Genomic DNA, 19012 nt, shown 5'->3' on the forward strand with positions numbered 1-19012 from the left:
GGAGTCCGAGACTTCTTGTAAGGAAAACGGGGAATTCAGTTTCAGATGAAATGCGTCGTTGAGTTTTGGGAGGTCTAGGGAGCTCAGGTATGTAGAGCACGCTTGAGGATCAAAGTCTAATTTATTCTTGTACAGGTCCTCGTAAAAGGACTTGAAGGTGTGTAGGATGTGGTTTTGTTTAGTCTGGATAGTGTTGTTTTGATCCTTGATTGAGGCAATGTTGAATTGTCTATTTTTATGTTTTAGATAGGATGCTAATAGTTTCCCTGCTTTGTTACCTTCACACAGCCTCAAGGATTTAAATGTATTAACCCACACCCCGCTCTTCTGCTCAGGATCGCGTTATATTCGTATTTCTTTTTAGTGAGGTCATTCAGAATCGAGGTATTACGGAGGTCCGCTGCATGGGATAATTCCAGGCTCTTAATGTCCCTTTCTAAAGTAACAAGCTCTAGATTCAGTGCCTTGTTAGTTTGCGCCCTAATACCAATAATCACTCCTCTTATAGTGGCTTTAAGTGCGTCCCAGACATTCGCTATGTCCGAGCCCGGAGTATCGTTTAATTCAAGGTAGTCCTGTATGGCCGATTCAATTTTTTTTCTTGTTTTCTGGATCTGTGACAACGTCGTCATTGAAGCGCCACCTCTTTGGGGGAAGAATAGATCTGGAGCCTACTAGTTTAGCTTGGATGCTGGAGTGGTCTGATACGAGTTTGGGGGCAATGTTGGTTTCTTCAATAAGGTGAGTGAAGGGGCTATTGATGAGGATATAATCGATCCTGGAGTAGGAATTATGGGGAGTCGAGTAGAACGTGTAATCACGACCATCTGGGTGCTGTAGACGCCAAGAGTCTTGTAGGTCAAATTTTGAGCAGAGGCGTTTCAAACTATCGTGTGGGGCGATAGGTACAATGAGACTGGCGGTCTATTACCGGGTCAAGAAGCAAATTGAAGTCCCCCCAACCACAAGTAGTTCATCTTGGGGTACTGTTTCGAGTATGGGGGAGAGGGAATCCCAAAAGATCGGAACGTCTCCATTTGGGCCATAAATATTCAGGACATGGATGTGATCATCGTTCTTTAGGAGGTGAGCCATGACTAGCCTACCATCAGTATCTTGAGTATGTGATAAAACGGAGATATTGGCTTTCTTTGCAATAAGTGTAATGACCCCTCTCTTTTTGTGTACGGCTGAGGAGCATAGGGTGTGTGAAATCCAGTGTTGATTGATACATTCAGCGTCTTCGTTGGATAATTTGGTTTCCTGGAGTAGGAAAATGTCACCCTTGGCTTTGGCTAGATATTCTAGGACCTTCCTCCGTTTAACCGGGTGGTTGAGACTTTTGACGTTTAGGGAGACAATGTTAAGGCCTTCCGATATAGATTTGGTGTGGGTCATGACGCTGCAGGGTATCGCCTGTGGATTAATAAAGCTACTGTCGTGAGCGTTACTGTATGTGCAGTTTCTGGATCTTGAAATGGCCTAGCTCGGCGATACGTTTTGAGTATGTCAGAAAAGGGCTGGATGAACGTGTGACAAACAATCAGCCGGTAGTATTTCTGTTTGATAGATAACTGTACTGTTGAGCATGGAAAGACAACACAAAAAGCATACTGAAACATTCCAAAAGATTCCCCCCCCCTCCTCCCCCTCCCACACTCTCTACCCGCACCGTCAATACCCCAACCGTCCCCCCTCCCCTTCCCCCCAGAACTAGAACATAGGAGCAGCGACGGCAGTACCGTCCAAGCACAACGTAGGATGAGTCAAAAATGTCATCATAACAGGAGAGATCTTATAACTAGCTAGTATTACTAACAGGGTATATTTAGGTTATTCTAAGCCATTAGAGAAAGCGACCGTAAATGCAGGAAATGGTCGGGGCTACCAGTTTTAATACTATACTGGGCTATATAACTATAGGAAATACAATAGAGCATGATGACTATGCAGGGGATACCGGTGTGAACAATACATTTCAGAACAGAGATAACATTAGAGTCAAAATGTAAGAACATGACTCATGAAAAACTAACTAGTATTTCGTAGTAGAGTATATCTTAAGCTAGTCTAAAAGACCATTATCATAAAACAATACAGAAACACATAACGATAGTGTCAGTAGGCAAGTCTTTGGATCAAAGGTCTTCCAGTTTTTTCCAAGTATCAGTGCGAATAGTCTAGTGACATGACGATGGACCCAAAAGTAGATAAAAGAAGGGCCTACCTGTTGGCGAGGGTCAACTTGGGATTGGAAGCCAGCTAGTTTAGCACGAGCACAAGCACGGACTTACAATTGGTAGGGATGCAAGCTGGCATATGTAGGCATATGCAGGCAGTATAGCGAAAACGGGCATATACAAAATGAATGTAGGTCACAGAGAGACAGAGGACAGCTCAGCCATGACCCGTGCTCGATTGATCAGATTCATGTCCATCCGTCTTCCTTTTATTAGATGCGAAGACAGAAGAGTCCATTGCCTGCGTAGGTGAATCTTCCAGGAACAGCGCTAGTTCATTAGGATTGGAGAAGAAGCAAGGTTTGCCATTGGTAATGATTTTGAATTTTGCCGGGCCTGCAAAGGAGAACTGTATACCTTTTGACCTCAGTTTTTCCCTTAGGGCTAGGAAGCCTTTTCTGACTTCCATCGTGTCCTTCGAGTAGTCTTGAGTGAAGGTAATTTTGTTGCCTCCCCAGGTGACTGAATGATTACGTCTGGCGAATTGTAGGATAGCTTCAGAGTGCTGGAACCGCAGTGGTTTACAGATCAGCGGACGAGGGCCTTTGTATCCATGAGGGATGAAGGTTGGGACTCTGTGAGCTCGGTCAAGCTCAAATTCATGGGTAAATGAGATGCCCGTCACTGAGGGAATCCAAGCCTCCAGGAAGGCTACGCAGGTTTCAGCATCCTTCTCCGCATTCTCAGGAACTCCAAAGATGCGTATGTTACCCCTCCTATTCCTGTCTTCCAATTCCGCATTTTGGCGTCTGAGGGAGTCGGTCGATCTTTGAAGCTGGGAAATATTTTTGGCCGAGAGGTTGGATTTGTCTTCAACATCGCTTATCCTTTGCTCTGCTTCGTCTAAGCTCTTGTGGACCGAGTTCATGTCCGCCCTTATCGCAGTAAGTTCAAGCTGCATAGCGTCCGTATTGGTTTTCGACGATTTTGCGAGACCATGTACCTCCGCCAGCTTTTTTAGGATCATATCCAGGGTACTATTAAGGTCTGCCTTTGCCTTGATGGGCGAGTCAGAAATGGACGATTCCGGTTTCACTTTCTTGGTGTTCTTCTTATCAATCCCCTCTGCAATTTTGTTGGTTTTCCTTAGCAGGCTAGCGATGAGGCGGGAATTATCCAGTTTGGCGTAAGGGTTAGGACCAAGAAGATGGTTGGGTCAAGGCAGAGGAAGTGTTTAATCACTGTCCTGAGTGAAACAACAGAAGTGTGATACGTCTGTTTTTTTTTAAGCGCCACGTGGTACCTGAGTGAGCAGTGTGGTTGCTGGGTAGGAGCTCCTCTAACTCTCCGTAACTCTGCAGAAGTGGTGATGGTGCCGGTCGAGGTGTTGCCACTTGACCTCAGGAACCCCCCCTGGTAATCTTGTGGTGGTAGAGTAGTGGCTGGGCGGAGAGGCGAGGGGCACACAAGAAGACCAGTTGCCTCAGGACTGGCAGCGGAGCTCTTTGCGCAAGGAATAGGGTCACTAGAAGACGATTACAGAAAGTATGGGAGTATTAGTGATCCTTCTGTTGAGTTCTGTGACCTGAGCGGCATTGAGATCAGCTTTGGTGACCTTGGTGGCTGTATTTGGGTTTTCCAGGTGTACCTGGGCATGGATGGCGCCCTCAATCTACGAATAGCGCTTTTCGCGCTAGAAATATATCTTTTCCGCCGCCATTTTGGGGTGAGGCAAGTCCCCCTGGGAGGTCCGGTTGCTGTTGGTCGATGGAGCGCACAGGGACTGCTTCTGCTCTAGGACGCAGGGTTGTGGGCGCATTTGAGTGGCTCTAAAGCGGTGAGGCCGGGGATGTACATCTGCGCTGCTAGAGGCCCTCAGGACGTCGTTATCTCGCTCAGGCATGAAGGCGCGCTGCCATATTGAGGACAGGCATTGCGGCGAGGGAACGCGGGAGCCGGTAAAAGCTTCCAAATCTGTTACTGTGAGCGGCCGGGCACTTGGGATGGACTGTAAAAGCGGCGGCTCACCTCAGAGGCTTCATTGGCAGGTAGGTGAAGTCCGCAGCTAAAGGGTAGTGCGAGGGGAGTAGATCTCGGTATCCCTTCGCATTAGACCGGGCGCTGGCCGGCGCAGAGGCACGGGCGCTGAATGGGGCACTTATCCGCTGGTTTCGAATAGGATCTTGTCACCGAGTGTGCTCCATGATGTCAGGAGCTGGAATCCAGTGCCCAGAAGTTTTGTGGCTCGATGATTCTCTCCTAGGGCGAAGAAGTCGCTCTCCTACGCAGGCAGGGATAAGGTTAGGCGGCCATTACCACCGCCGCCTAAGCCACGCCCCCCAAGTATTGGGTGTTTTGATGTCTCCTGTCGAAGCACAGAGACGGCTGCTACGCTCCTGCTTCCCTCACTCTGGGAAAGGCAGTCATTGGAAAGGACATTTGCATTGCGACATCACTACTCACCTGTAATAAACTATTACTAGCAACCTGGTGTGTCATTTTATTATAGATTTGCTTTCTGGAACAAGAATGTTTCTGAAATAAGAAAATAAAATGCAAAAGAAATATTTGACCAAGCACAAAAGCAATATTGGATCTATTTCAGTCGCTTTAGACTTCTAAAATGCTGAGCCGGATTTCTTATGAAGCGGGCCTGCTCTACAGCGGGAGCACCGGGCACACACTAGTGCATTTTTTTACTCCTGAGTCATTTAGTGTACTAGAAGACCCATGCTGAGCTCTTTCTAGCTACAGCATCCAACTATTGACTGTCCGCCAATCAGTCTTGCAGCAAGTAAATCTGAAAGGGATTGTCTGCCTCAGTGGGAAATCCTTTTACCTAATTCATTGAGACAAACATTATTATTTCAAAGCAAATCACAGGAAGACCAGAGCCTGTTTGTTGAGTCGGCATCAATGTATAAAGTAAATTAAAGTGACCCTAATCTATTCAGACATCATACTATAGGCTATAGATAGACACTGTGCGGATATCAGAATTTTTGTCTGCAATTTAAGTATTTGTTTCGATTACACCTATATAAGCGAAAATGTCTTCAGTCATTGGTGAAATGCTACTATGTCAAAAGAAAACAATATAAAGTGGTTCTGTAATGTGGATTACGCAGTTCAGTGCTGTAACAAACTATTGTGATTCACCACAAGGCGAGGCCAATTTTTCTCAAAATGGGATGCTGTGCAAAATCAGAAATAAAGCAGTCTGCTTTTCTATACGGTAAACAAAGTGATTGTTTTCCTTGCAGATCCAGATTCATAAATCGCAAATATTTTTTATCTATTTGTTTTAGTAGAAAGTTGTTTTTCAAGAATAAATGAATCTTTTTCAGGAGAGGATTCCTTCTTTTTAAAACATTTTTACAGAAGTTTTTTTTTTTTTTTTTTTAACAAGTTGACTCTGTCTAGCCTGTTTTTTTTTTTTTTAGGGCATTCTTTCAGAAGGCGATGGGGAGGTTTTCACACTGTGCTGGGAAAGATCTAAAAAATGTTTCCCATCTGTTTGTTACAAGTGTTTCTTTCTGTTGTCCTCACCGCTTGACTTCTTGGTTTTGTGTGCTTGCTTCCAGGTCCATGCCTACATCATAAGTGCCTTGAAGAAGGAGATGCCATCCGTGTTTGGTAAAGACAACAAGAAGAAAGAGCTGGTGGGAAGTTTGGGAGAGATTTATGCCAGGATTGAACGAGAGCACCAGATCTCACCCGGCGATTTTCCAAACTTGAAGAAGATGCAGGTACAAATACAACACAAGTGTGTCTAGACTGTAATTCGGAAGGGGCTCACAGTATCACACTAGTTCAACCTCCCCAATGAGATTGTTATGGCAAGTTGACAAAGCCAGTAGGTTGTATTAAAAAAAAAAAAAATATGATAGCTTGTTGATGGGTAACTATGTGCGTGGGGTGCGTGTGTTGCGAGTGAATGAGTATATGGATAGGTGGATGGGTGCACTGTTGTAAAGTTAAGTGGTTGAGAGTATTCAAAAGTGATAGATGGATGGTTAGATGAGTGTGCAGGTTGTTTAGTGAGTCAGTGCGTGCATGTGGATGGATGGGTTAATGAGTAGGTAAGTAACTAAGATGATGGATGGTAGCAGAGAGGATCGATGAGTGAATTTGTCGATGGGTGGGTGGGTGGGCGACCAGATGGATGGGTTTATCTGTTTGTGCATGGGCATAAATAGGTTGTTGTGTGAAAGAATGAATAGGTGGGTGGGTGGTGCATGAGTAAGTTACTAGAGTAAATAGGTGGCTTAGGACATTGGGGGTGGGGGGGGGGTGACAGTGCATTCATGGATGGCATGGCTTATGTTTATCTTGGAAGAGGGAATTGTAGTATTTGCAGTAACCATGAATAATCAAGGCTCCCTGACATGATAGCCCATGTTTACTCTGTTTAGTTTCTATGCATGGCCTTCAGTCTTTTTCTACTTTCATTGTTAAATTAAATGCTGGGAGGCACACAGCTCCAGTAAGAATTGCCCCCTCTCCCCCCCATGTTAGGCTACTGCTGCCACTGGTGCATATTCAGCCAGAAGCTCTTTGTCGATGAGCAACTTCAGGAAACTGGATGGATCTTCTCGCTGAGCCTAAAGCTGGTCGTCTGCATTAGGAACAACTGATGAACTCCCCACATTTTCCATGGTTGATCATTCCACCTTTCTGGGGAAGGGGGTTCTCTCAATTGAAGGGTCCTCTGAATAAAAGAGGCTACTGTTTCGCTTTGCTGGCTCGGGCTCTCCATGTTTTTTCAACCAGCTGGGTGAGATGTTGCAATGGAGGCGGTGGGCAGTTGGGCTGCATCTTGCAGGGAACATGAGGTGCCATGATATTTACATGTCAGAAGTTAATACCAATAAAAACCTAGAGACTCACTCTACCTGCGGAATGCCTATGCCTTTGTACAGATCTCATACTATACACATGTTATAGATTTGCAAGCCAGACTACCTATATGCTAGACATGCAAATGCGGAAACCCCCTTGTAAGGTTCCGCGCAAAATAATCCGTTGATTTATCTTCCCTCAATTTGTCAAGCAGCTAGCTTTAGCTATTTTTATCCCATTTATATTTTCTGTTTCACATGATACTATATTTACTTCGCATTAGCCACCCCTGGAGCTTCATTGTTTCAAACATCTGACATCTGCATCCTATGGGTGAGATTGGGACAAAGAAAGGGGTACCTGCGATTGGGCCGTGTCACCTTTAGCTTGACTTTTTGTCAAAGGCCTGTGCGTCCCCAGGAAAACAAATAATCCTATGACAGAGGACGGCGCTTGTGCAAGGAACAATTGGAGCTAAAAAGTGGACATATTTCCGTAAACCATAAATACAGTGTCCTGGTTTTAGGGCGAAGCTATTTCCTGAGGGTTTACAGAGCTGGCATCTGTTGATTACCATGTGTAGTTCTTTTCTGGACTCACATTAGTATGTAAACCTATCATGTACTTATTATTGTTTACGCCGTGCTACCTTGAAAGTGTTCAGTAAGTTATTGGTTACCACAATTTTCCAGACAGGCAGTGTTAGTTTATACAGGGGCTATACTACATTGTCCACACATTAGGCTAAGATAGTCCAGCACAAAAGGTATTTAGGGGTCCTTGAAGTGACCCTTGCTCGTGGTGTATTAGGAGTAGGGGTGGGCGGAACTCATGGAATTTTCTTCGGAATCCAGTGGAGTTACATGAAAACTCTGCGAGATTCCACGGAGTTCCGTGAACAGAAGGAAATCAACATGTTGCGCTGTTCGTGCTGATTTTTAGTGCTGGTAGCTTGTATAGCGCTGAAAAATCATCACGAACGACACCATGTGGCGCGTCAGATGGCGCTGCTTCTCGAGATGGTTTTGTTGCAGCGCGAGTAGATTTTCCACTCGAGCATCAGTTTTCTCATTGCAACTGCCCGTATTGGCTCTCGCCGAGTGACCACCTTGCGCCGAAATATGTCACTATAGCAAGCCAATTCTCGCTTGCCAACTGAACGTTGGCGAGCAGTGTGAAAAAATCCACCACGGGATGTTTGGCAGAATTTGAGTGGATCTCTGCATTACATCTGTAATGCAGAGTGGCCAAAACTCTGCCAGCGGAGCGGCATTTGTTGCTCACCCCTTATTGGGAGTCAGAAAAACTACCTTCAAGGTGGGATGCACACTTCAACAGGCAATTTGTACCTGTCCACACAAGTATGATCAATAACTCACAAAGGAAATCCCAATGAGAACATGTAGTGCTTTGTGAGCCGTATCGGAATTTTTTTACCTTAGAAGTAGGATGTGAACAGGACTTTGTCTTGAATGGAATCCAGCAATTATCGTCACAGAAACAGAATTTCTGATTATAATGTGGAGAACCTGACTGACTTGTGTTCTTCAGGGTTAGTCTGTGTCCAATATGGGTAGGTTGAGAGGTTTCTCCCAATTTAGATCTGCTTATAGTGAGAGGTGTGGTGCCACGTCCAGGGTGACTGACGCTGGAATCTGAGGATCACGGTTCGATCCCCGGCGGCAGATTAGCCCAGCACCATGTGACTCTGGGCAATAGCTTGCTTAATCTTCCCGAGGGCTCCCAGCGCCTGGAGACCCTTACGGGTGATTGTTCTCGCTTTACAAATGTGGATTATTATTATAGTTGATTAGTAGCCTAGAGGGGATGAGCTCCACAGCACCAGCTTATTTGGAGACTCTTTACATGGTCAATTTCTTTCAGTAAAACATTTTTTGTGCTAATGATTTGGGGGTCTATTCGAATAGTGGGCGATCGCCACCCACCATTTCCCCCTGCCATATTACGATGGCGGGTGGACCCCGGTGGATGGAAAGACTGTCTGCCGGTTTTCCGCCCGTTGACTAGTCGACTGGGCGGAAAAGGGGCTCAATATGGTGGAGGTGTCCGCAAGACACCGCCATCCATATTAAAATGCAGGCGGGAATGTGCCTTTCCAAAGGCATGCGGTTTCTGCATGTGGGGGCCCGTTGCGGGCCCCTGCATTGTTGGGGAGGGGTGAGGGGGGCACATGGGGGGGATCTATGGTACCCCCCTACATTGGCATGGACAAGGTGGCAGGCGCCACGCGGTGCCTGTCACCTTGTGCATGCCAATGAACAAGGTGCATCCACAGCATTGTGGCAGGGGGTGCTGTCAGCACCTCCCGCCATAATGTTGTGGATGGGGGATGCCTCCGTGGCGGTGGCCTAATTGCCGGTGCAGGACCGCCGCACCACTGGCGGCCGGTGCAGGACCGCCGCACCACTGGCGGCCGGTGCCAGCACCGCAAGGGGGGCGGGTGGACTAAATTCCGCCGCCATCCTAATATACCCCTAGGTGTTGCTGCTCTGTTCTTCGTTGTTCTTTTTGTTACAGCATATGATAGTTGTGTAATTCTGGCGATATAGCCCAAGACCCTTTTGTTTTTATGAAGTTGTGAAGCACATGAAACCTTCACCTGCACGTATTTATGTTGTTAATATTGTTTTATGGATTGTATATTGTATAGTTTTATTATATTATCGATCCATTTTACCTGGGATGTAATATCTTTTATGGCTTTTTAGTCGAATATACAATTTTGACTGACTGACCTGCACATATATTTGCAGGCATTTCAACAACCAGTTTTGTCTTTCATTGATTAGTGATAGAGAACTGGAAACTATTCCAGGGAAATGTTAACAGTAATTAGACTCAGCAGGTACTGATCTCTATAAGATTACCAGAGATGGTTAGTCTTTCTGAACTCCAAATAGAAAATACCAACCAGGAATTCCTTTGACCATCGGGTCAAAGGACTCTGTGAGCAACTTTGGGGTTTCTGATGCAGAAGCACAGTGAGGCAAAGTCCCAAAACGTCTAGTCCGATGTACCATTCGCATCACATCATGGCCCTGAACCAAAGACCTGATTAAAGAGCGAGACCCTCCCTCCTATTTCTGATTGTCCTCCACCTGCTACAGCTCTTAGCTTAGTGGAACAGGTAGTTGGTGGGAGGAAGTGCATCAGCAGACTAGCAGCTGCACTGGTGAGTGGAGTTGAGAGCACCCAGTCAGCGTGCATACCGCAGAACGGACAAGGGCGTGCAGTGTGGACCACGTTGCATAGCTGGAGCCATTGTTGCCTTCAAATGACATTGAAGGTGACCAGCCCTTAGAGACTGGCACCTTGTATTTTCTATAAAATGAAATCATTTTTATTTTCTCTTCTCCTGCCAATTTGCTTTATTTTGAAAATCCTTTACACTTGGCCTCCTAGGCAGCCAAATAAGGACACCCTCAAGCCATTCATTGTTTTGTTCCTGTAAGGTCCGTGCCTTGTGGTTTCCACCTGCCTTGGATCTGAGTTGCATGTAATTACCTTTCCAGTGTTCCATGTTACCCTCCAATGAAGATGGACAGTAAAGCTACAGCTTGGGAGGCTTAGTGAGCCTCGTCCTCGGCTAGTCTCACCTGTGCTTTGAAACTTGACTGTGGTAGCCCGGATGAGACATGAAGAACTCTCAGTGCATGCGTAGCAAGGTTCACGGAGTCATTGCCACGGGTTTCTCCTTCTTTCCTTCCCTACTTCAGGTGGACCATTGTACTTATTTGTGAAAGCCTTAATGTGGGGGCCCCAGGAACAGTGATGCATTCAGGGATGATTTAATGGACCCTGCGGGTCTCTGCCTGGTAATGGGCAAGGGGCCAACTACAGAAATTCTAATAGAGCCAGACCTTTCCTCCCTGGAATCCGATGACCTGCCCCAGGTCCACCACCAGTTTCTAAATCAAGCCAGTAGGAACACGTGTGGATGAGCTGAAAACCTCTGAATCGGATATGTGTATTTGTCTGCACTCCAGTGGACAGGAGTGCCAGTTATTCCTTTGCAGTTTCCACCGATAAGTAAAATGTTGAGTATCTAGATATTTCTGTGGTCTCTCTGATGGTGTTTGTTATTGCTGTTGGGCTGCACTTGGTGGATTTCCTCCTGAAGGTATCAAACAATCACATGTGTCCAAATAGGTTTTGCCACCATCTGTATCCCTCTTCTTGAGAATATCCTGCTTGTATAATAAGACGAGGCATTCAGCATATCACAAGAGAGGGAATTAATCTTCATGGGGTTGTAGCTGACTTCACTGTTGCCTTGCCAGGGGCACCTACGTCCCACTATCCCAGGCTTGATTCGGGAAAGCTACTTCTTGTCCATGTACACTTGACCAATAGGCACCTCTGGTTCCTGGTGCATTCAGAATCATTGCCACAAGTTTCAAAATGTTTTCAGGGCATTGTTTTTGGCTTTCTTATAATTGATGCATTATTCACACTTGAGCAGATTCAATTAATTCTCACTTTCTTTTTACCCTTAAAGGACCAGTTGCAAGCCCAAGATTTCACCAAGTTCCAACCAATCAAGAGCAAACTGCTAGAAACTGTCGATGACATGCTGGCGCATGACATTGCCCACCTCATGGTGATGGTGCGACAAGAAGAGACCCAGAAACCGGTTCAGATGGTGAAAGGCGGGGCCTTCGAGGGCACACAGAATGGTCCGTTTGGCCATGGATATGGTGAAGGAGCTGGAGAAGGCATTGATGATGCAGACTGGGTGGTATCTAAAGACAAACCAGTGTATGATGAAATCTTTTACACCCTCTCCCCGGTCAATGGTAAAGTAACTGGTGCCAACGCCAAGAAAGAGATGGTGCGATCGAAGCTGCCCAACACTGTACTTGGTAAAATTTGGAAGTTGGCAGATGTTGACAAGGATGGAATGTTAGATGACGAGGAGTTTGCGTTGGCCAATCATCTGATAAAGGTCAAGTTGGAAGGGCACGAGCTTCCGAACGAGCTTCCTATCCACCTTCTACCACCATCCAAGAGAAAGCTTGCAGATTAAAAGGAAATAATGTTCTGGAGAAGAAAGTGAAAGGAAGGAGAAATGCAAAGACACACACTTTACCTAAATTATAAATGTGATGTGAGGTCACCCTGTTGTGACATTTTGAACTGTAGGAATTGTTATTTACCAAAAAACAAGAGCGGGCAAGGCCTGGTAATATCTTAACACCCTAGTAGGCAATTAACCTTAATAGATTGTTTTTGCTTCTTAACACAGTATTTTAAAGAAGAAATGCAATGGGAGGACATAACTAGAACTAAATCCATTTGGAAATCTGCATGAGTCACACACTGTGTAGTGCCATGTCATTATTTTAGTTTGAGCTGCTGCAAAAAAAATGCTCTTTTCCTTAAGACCTTGTCCTTATAAGGCTATGAGAACGTGATCCTATGCAAACCCGAATTTAAAATAGCCCGCACTTGCGCCACTGAGCTGCACTCCCCTTGCAAAATAGCCTGCAATCTTTTCAGACCGAGAATGTGCTTGCTGTATGTGTAAAATTCTAAGCAATCAGGAAGAAGGCCCTTGCAGTTTTTCTGTTTCCTGTTTTCAGTAGCCTTGTAGTACCCATCCTCCCAGGCAGTTCTGTATTAGAGAGCAAGTGAAACCACTGGTATTCCTCTCTGGTTGTGTCTGCTGTGTGACCTTACTTACACCGCCTCCTTAAGCTATTTCAGTAATACCACCAGCCCAGTGATTATTTGAGACCACGCGGAGTCCTTAAGGGACCAGTGAACTTTCTCACTGCCGGAGAGAACGCAGTCAGTTCCTGTTGAGATTAGGACTGCATTGTCAAGCTATAATAGGTGAACTAACAAAAGTCTTCCTGTGCTCCTGGAATGTTCTGATGAGGATCAGTCACAACATGGGTTCCCTGCTCCTGGTTTGGCCAAGAGATGTGACATTTGTTTTTGTAAGATGATTAAAGAAAGCAGACACTTCCCTTTGGCAAGAAAGTCCACCATTGGGTGTGCAGTGTGATGTTTATCAGACTATCCTCTATGCCTGTTTCCATAGGGTGAAGTCCTTCAGATTTAAGCTGGCTGTCCTTGGCTGTCTTCGTAGCTTCCTCTGGATATGAGGTGCATGTGTGCGCGTGTGTGTGAGAAAAGTTGGCACACGGTGTTATGTAATTGGATATATTGTGGCACCTGCTATTATTTTCACATCATTTGTCAAAATTACTTGAAGACCTTTGCTTTCAGCACCATTCCTCGTCGTGCCTTCCCCGCCTGGTCCATTCTGTGCAACCCCACTCAACAGAACTGGTGGCTCAGGGGCTTTTAATCCTGATTTCCCCTTCAACATGTTTCTGTTGCCACCAGTCATCAAAATAAAACTAGGGGGGGGAGGAGTGTAGTACGGGGAGTTGAGGGAGAGGGTCCCTCACACAGTCGCACAAACATGCACTTGCACGCATCTCTCTCTTTCTCTCTTTCTCTCTTTCTCTCTTTCTCTTTCTCTCTTTCTCTCTCTACCTCTCTCTCTCTACCTCTACCTCTCTCTACCTCTCTCCTCTCCTTATCCCACGACATTTCAAATTGCTTATGTTATTAGTAATAATGTGAATTAAAAAAGCGGATTGCTAATGGAAACAAAAAGAAATGAGAATTGGAAACCACTGTCTGCACTTATAAAGAAGCCTGCATTGGTAATGCTCTTGCTCAATAGCCATGGCACTCTCTGGCTTGATCATTACCAAATACAGTGCCCTAATAATAAGGTATCTAGGAGGTGAGTGCATTAGAACACCACCTAATGTGAGCACTCTATATGTTGACAGGGTCCTTGTGGGCATGCCCTGTAGCGCACACAGTTCACCTGCAGTGTGCATTCACAGGTTTGTTGCAAGTGAGACAAAGTGCTAGGATCCGTTCACTCATAAGCCAGCAGATCTTCTACACGCCAACATTTACTTTGATCCCATAGGACAGGTACATTGATCGGTGGACGTGTGCCAGCAATGCCCCCTCTTTTGATCTGTATATCATTTATATATTTTTGAGGTGAGCATCCCTCTGTTGACATAATATTGCCCCTTCCCTTTCTAGAAAAGAGGTGATCTCAAGTAGTAAGCTAAAGACATTGTTCATCCACATGACATTTTTTATTCAATATAGAATGTTGGAAAATGTGCCACGTATTAGCATTTTTCTGTTCCAACTTCAAAATATAGTTAGTTATTATTGTGAAGAGTATAACATCAAGAAGGCGGATAAATATTGAGTAGCCATCCAATGACCGAGAGGCGGTGGCCAGCCTTGAAGCAGGTCCACCACGGATTTAATATTTCTCAACCTATTGATTAATTCAGTCTTACAAAGACCATGTAAACTGGTGACCCTCCCACGGCTACCACCTCTCAGATGGAGTACGGCTGCTTTCCTTGTACAGTAACAAATATTTTATATATCTGTTGCTTATATCATATGCTGCATATTGTATGCATGCACTTGGTTGACCATGTGTTAATTACTCCGTGCAGACGTCTGCAGTATCTAAGGACCATTACAAGAGCGCATTGTTCCATTTGTCTAACGTTTGTGTCTAACACTTACTTGGTTGTGACTCTTAGTCGTGTGCAGTGAATAGTGATTTATATAGGCTAGTTCTTGGGCGGCTCAAATTTGTGGCTTATCTCGATCCATTTCAATCAGCCGCTCATTTAAAATAGGTGCATCCTTTTTCCACCACGTTGGCGTCAGGTGAGTCCAGGGTACTCCATTGGTGAGTACTGGCTGTGGAATGGAAGGCCAGATCCCTGCGGTGTTTCATATTCGCGAGCAAAGGCCATTAGTGTTGCTTATTCAGTCTTCCTGGGGTCCTCCCCACTTTTGGCCTCTTTGGAAGTTGGCTTTGCATTTTGCTACCTGTTTTATGGTGCTGTTTGTCCTCAGTTTTAAAGTGGCACTGTAGAGCCAACAGATTGGACCATATGAAACCAAATAAACAGATAATCACCTATGAAAGCGACCGACCGCCTGCCAATACGACCTATTAATGGGGCAGAAATAAAACTGCAGCTTTAAGTGCATGTCCAGAGTGGGATGGAGAGCCAAGACTCTCCTGTGGGAAATCTGGCATCTATTTGTAGGGACTACCGACGTAAAGGTGATCAAAGTCAGTCCCTTAGAGACAATGGGGACACTGTCCCACAGAAGGGGTGACCAGTTTGATACCCTTTCTAGTGAGTCTGGTGAGCAACGCAGGTGGCATTAAGAAAAAAAAACTTCATAACACTAATTAAGAAAGTTAAGCAGTAGTTCTTTCATATATTTGTTATTACAGGACGCAGTGGTACCCGCTACACTCTTGTCCTGTTTCATCGTCGTTTTCTTCCCCGCTTATGTCCCTCTTCATGAAACCTTAAGGGGGGAGGGAGTATCTCGTGAAATTGACAAGTTTTATTTTTAATAAAATAAGTCCAAATCCATCGCCTGTGGTGTAGTAGGACAAACATGTCAACATACAAAGCATGTGGAAGAGGATCAAACATTCAAATGCAATCATTCCTAGTAGTTTTTCTTTGAGAGCTTTCATTCCAACTCCATACTGCTCTCAACCTCAGTATTCTTAATATGTATTTAATGGTACATGACCTTGACTTGAAAAGGTATTTTTATGCTACAGATTCAGGGTTTTGCTATTTAAAATTTCAGCATTTCCCCCAAATACCTAAATTTGTAAGGAGCCCAGAAGAGGGGAGGTCACCACCCATGTGACTATGGGACGACTGTTCACCTGGGCGAGTGTCAATTCTCAAACCTCATGTGAGCCCAGAAGCATTTGCTCAGCTGTAGAAATGTGTGCAAATGAAGGAGAAATAGGAAACTCTGGGTGCACGTCCTCGGGCTTAGCAAAGCTCCACAAAGATTTGCCAGTAGACCTGTTGACTAGGGCACCTCAGTGAATCCATGAAATGGCCATTGTTATAAATAAAAAATGATAAAATCATCTGTCGTGCTTGAATGACAAAAAGTGGAATGGATTGAGGAGTGAGATCAAAAACGGAGAAAATCAGATTGAATGTTTTAGCAAAATCGTGGAGCAGATGCGGTCTATGTCACGTTTAAGCAAAGTACCTTTATAGTCCAGCATCATGTGTTTTTGAATTCTTCTAGGTACATGATCTCTGTCAAGTATGCCCGCTGTTCACCCAGAGACCATGACAAATGTATGACTTGTATGCCTTGAACCAGCAACCTGTTGCAAAAATGTGGGTGAATTTTAGCATGTTAGTCTACCACAAGGAGAAGAAGTGGAGGCCCCAAAGGAGAGAATTTCGAACACCTCCATATCTCTAAATATTCTTATTTCCACTCACAAGATCATGATGTGAAGCAGATCACACAACTCTGGTAGGCAGTTGTATAATAGAACAATTTCAGAACGGATTCGCTGTATCTGTTGTCCTATTGTAGTATGAGTAGTATTAATAGTTTGCATCGCCTGGTTGAGTTTTGCTTTAGATTTCGATTTCATTGGTTGGATTTTTTGGTTGTGATTTGGGGAAACAAAACTGCATTGATACAAGATTTGCTCCATTCTTCGATTTCCCTGAATAGGGATTTGCTCAAGAATTTGTAATGTTCATAGGTCATTTACTGCATATATCTCTTAAGACCTGTCCACGTTGTCAATCCCCTCCAATGTGGTATTGTGCCATATTTAATTCAGATTCATCCTGGAGAGCTGGATCCGTGCCAGATTTTGAGCATAGCTACATGGGAAACCTTTACATACCATGGATCTAAGGGGGGATTCATGTACATAACCAGTGATCATTGTAAAGATCTGGGTTGGATCCAGCCCCTTTTAGGAAAACATTGGTATAAATAAACCTAAATCAATAGCTACTCCAATATCTATTGTGTTGTAACATGGAGAGCTTTATGAAATACATTAGCATCAAAATTTGTAATATAAGCAACAAAACAAACAATGCCAAAAAACAATTAACAATAAATGGAGCCGATATGTGGATCAAACATAGCTCTTCAGAGCTCAGTGTCGGAACAACGCCCATGATTTGCCCCGGAGCAAAGTGTAGCGCACCTCTTTGACGATGTGTGATCTGTCTCACCTTTTCAAGCTGCTAAAACTTTCCATGTGCGCATTGTTATTCAATGTATAGTCTGAAAAGTTTGCCATAATAAATATGTATTGTTAAAAAAAGTGCATTAGTCCGCGTCAAACTCTTGCTATACTCGTAGAAAGCTCTCTGTGCTGTTTTTAGTGAGTATCTGTATTGCATGTGTCTGTGTTGCAGTATCCTGTTAAGTGAGTGCAAAGGCGCAAAGTTTAGATTTTCTTTCATATTCTGATTTTGTGACTCCTGCAGTGATGCCCATGGAGTTCTCATGAAACTGTTCCACGTAACCAGCTCTACAGAATAATCTTGTCCATCAATGGATTTGGTAAGGGTGTTGACGGTTGTATTTATTGATACCTGTCCCAACTTCTTATTTGTTTACCAGGATGCATTGCTTTGCACAACAAAGTTAAGCCATTTTATTGCAAAACAGTCCATCAAAATAAAACTAAAATGAGAAGAATAAACAAAAATGAGGATCTAGGGATAGGATAGGTCTACAGTTTGGTCAGGGTCATGTTGAGAGCTATGGTCAAAGTTAGACATGGGGCCAGATGTAGACCTATGTTCGGATCAGATTGGTCCAAGAAAAGTTTAGAGAAATATCCATTGGCCATTTCAGTGTAACATAAAACAGCTTCTCACTTAGTAATTGGGACAGTTTTCAATTTCAAATAAATTGAATTTAAGTGACGTACTGAAGTGCAGGGGCGTAGAAGCTATCTTTGTTGCAGAAGGTGCAGTGGCACCTCGGCGCAGAGATGTGAGGGGCAACTACTAGCCTAAAATGAGTGGTTTACTGTATAAGAGGAGTTAAGGAAGGGCACATGTTATACTTGTTACATAACTCCTAAGCGAAATTGACTCTGATCCTTTTCAGTGTGGAATTGCAAAAAAAGCAAAACACGTTTTATATAAGGGATTTTAAGTGTATGCCCTCTCAAATATTATGTGGTCTTTCCCTTTATGAAATAAAAAGTCTCCCACCAGTACAAGGAATGCGGCCAATGGTGCAGTTACAAGACATCATGGAATCCTGAATGTGGTGCCGTAAAGAGACGAGCATTGGTTAAGCCGATAGGTCCAGCCTTCAAGCATGCAATTGTTTTTCTGCACATTTATGTACTAAATGATACAAATAAAGGAGTGGGCCAGCATCCAAGGCACATTTTATCATTGCAATTTCACTCGGATTGAAAGACAGCCATTGAATAAAGAGGGCTGACCCATTGCCCCCAGCTGCTTGCTGTGATAGGTGGAAGCAACATGTAAATGGCAAATCAACATGCCAATGGATGGAGAGGGCTGACCCAACCCCTATGCATAAATATGTTCATATACTTTTATTATTATGTTTTTTGCAAAACATGAAGTTGGCAAGACAGCTAAAGCTGCCTCTAGTCTAAGCCAATCCTAATAAAAGGACTTCAGGAATTTCTGCTGGGAACAGAGAAACTGGGACCGGGATCAAACACTCAAACTGAGCAGAAGCCACTGGAGGGAGGGCATACTTTTCGCTTGTGATCAGGAAGATGGGATTCTGTTCTAAGAATGGTTAGTCTGCGGGGCAGTGAGCTGTGGTTGGGGTCTGTCTGGTCCGGCTCCACGTGTGACAACTCTGTCCAGCCCTGGCATTGAAGCCAACAGCACGTGGCAGAATGCCACTTTTGATGTGATCATGTAGGGTCTGACAAGCCAGGAGTGGTGTAAGATGTCACACATCATGGGGCCAATATGCAGCTCAGAATTAAAACCTTTTGAAAATTGTTTGATGCAGTACAGACGATTCTGGTCTGGTCATGAGGTCCAACGAAGGAGAATCCAGGAAAACAACGTGGACATTGATAC

General features: G+C 44.5%; 1 protein-coding gene across 1 annotated transcript in view; it reads left to right on the forward strand.

Moving 5' to 3' along the window:
- The window catches only part of EHD3 (EH domain containing 3), a 240799-nt gene extending 223552 nt beyond the window's left edge, over nt 1-17247 (forward strand). The window contains exons 5-6 of the mRNA XM_078649864.1: nt 5765-5929; nt 11542-17247. Coding sequence (XP_078505990.1) covers nt 5765-5929; nt 11542-12069 — 693 coding nt within the window. The 3' untranslated portion in view covers nt 12070-17247. The remainder of the gene's footprint in view (nt 1-5764; nt 5930-11541) is intronic.
- Nucleotides 17248-19012: the final 1765 nt, after the last annotated feature.

The sequence above is a fragment of the Lissotriton helveticus genome, chromosome 6 (genome assembly GCF_964261635.1).
Source record: "Lissotriton helveticus chromosome 6, aLisHel1.1, whole genome shotgun sequence".
NCBI lineage: Eukaryota > Metazoa > Chordata > Amphibia > Caudata > Salamandridae > Lissotriton > Lissotriton helveticus.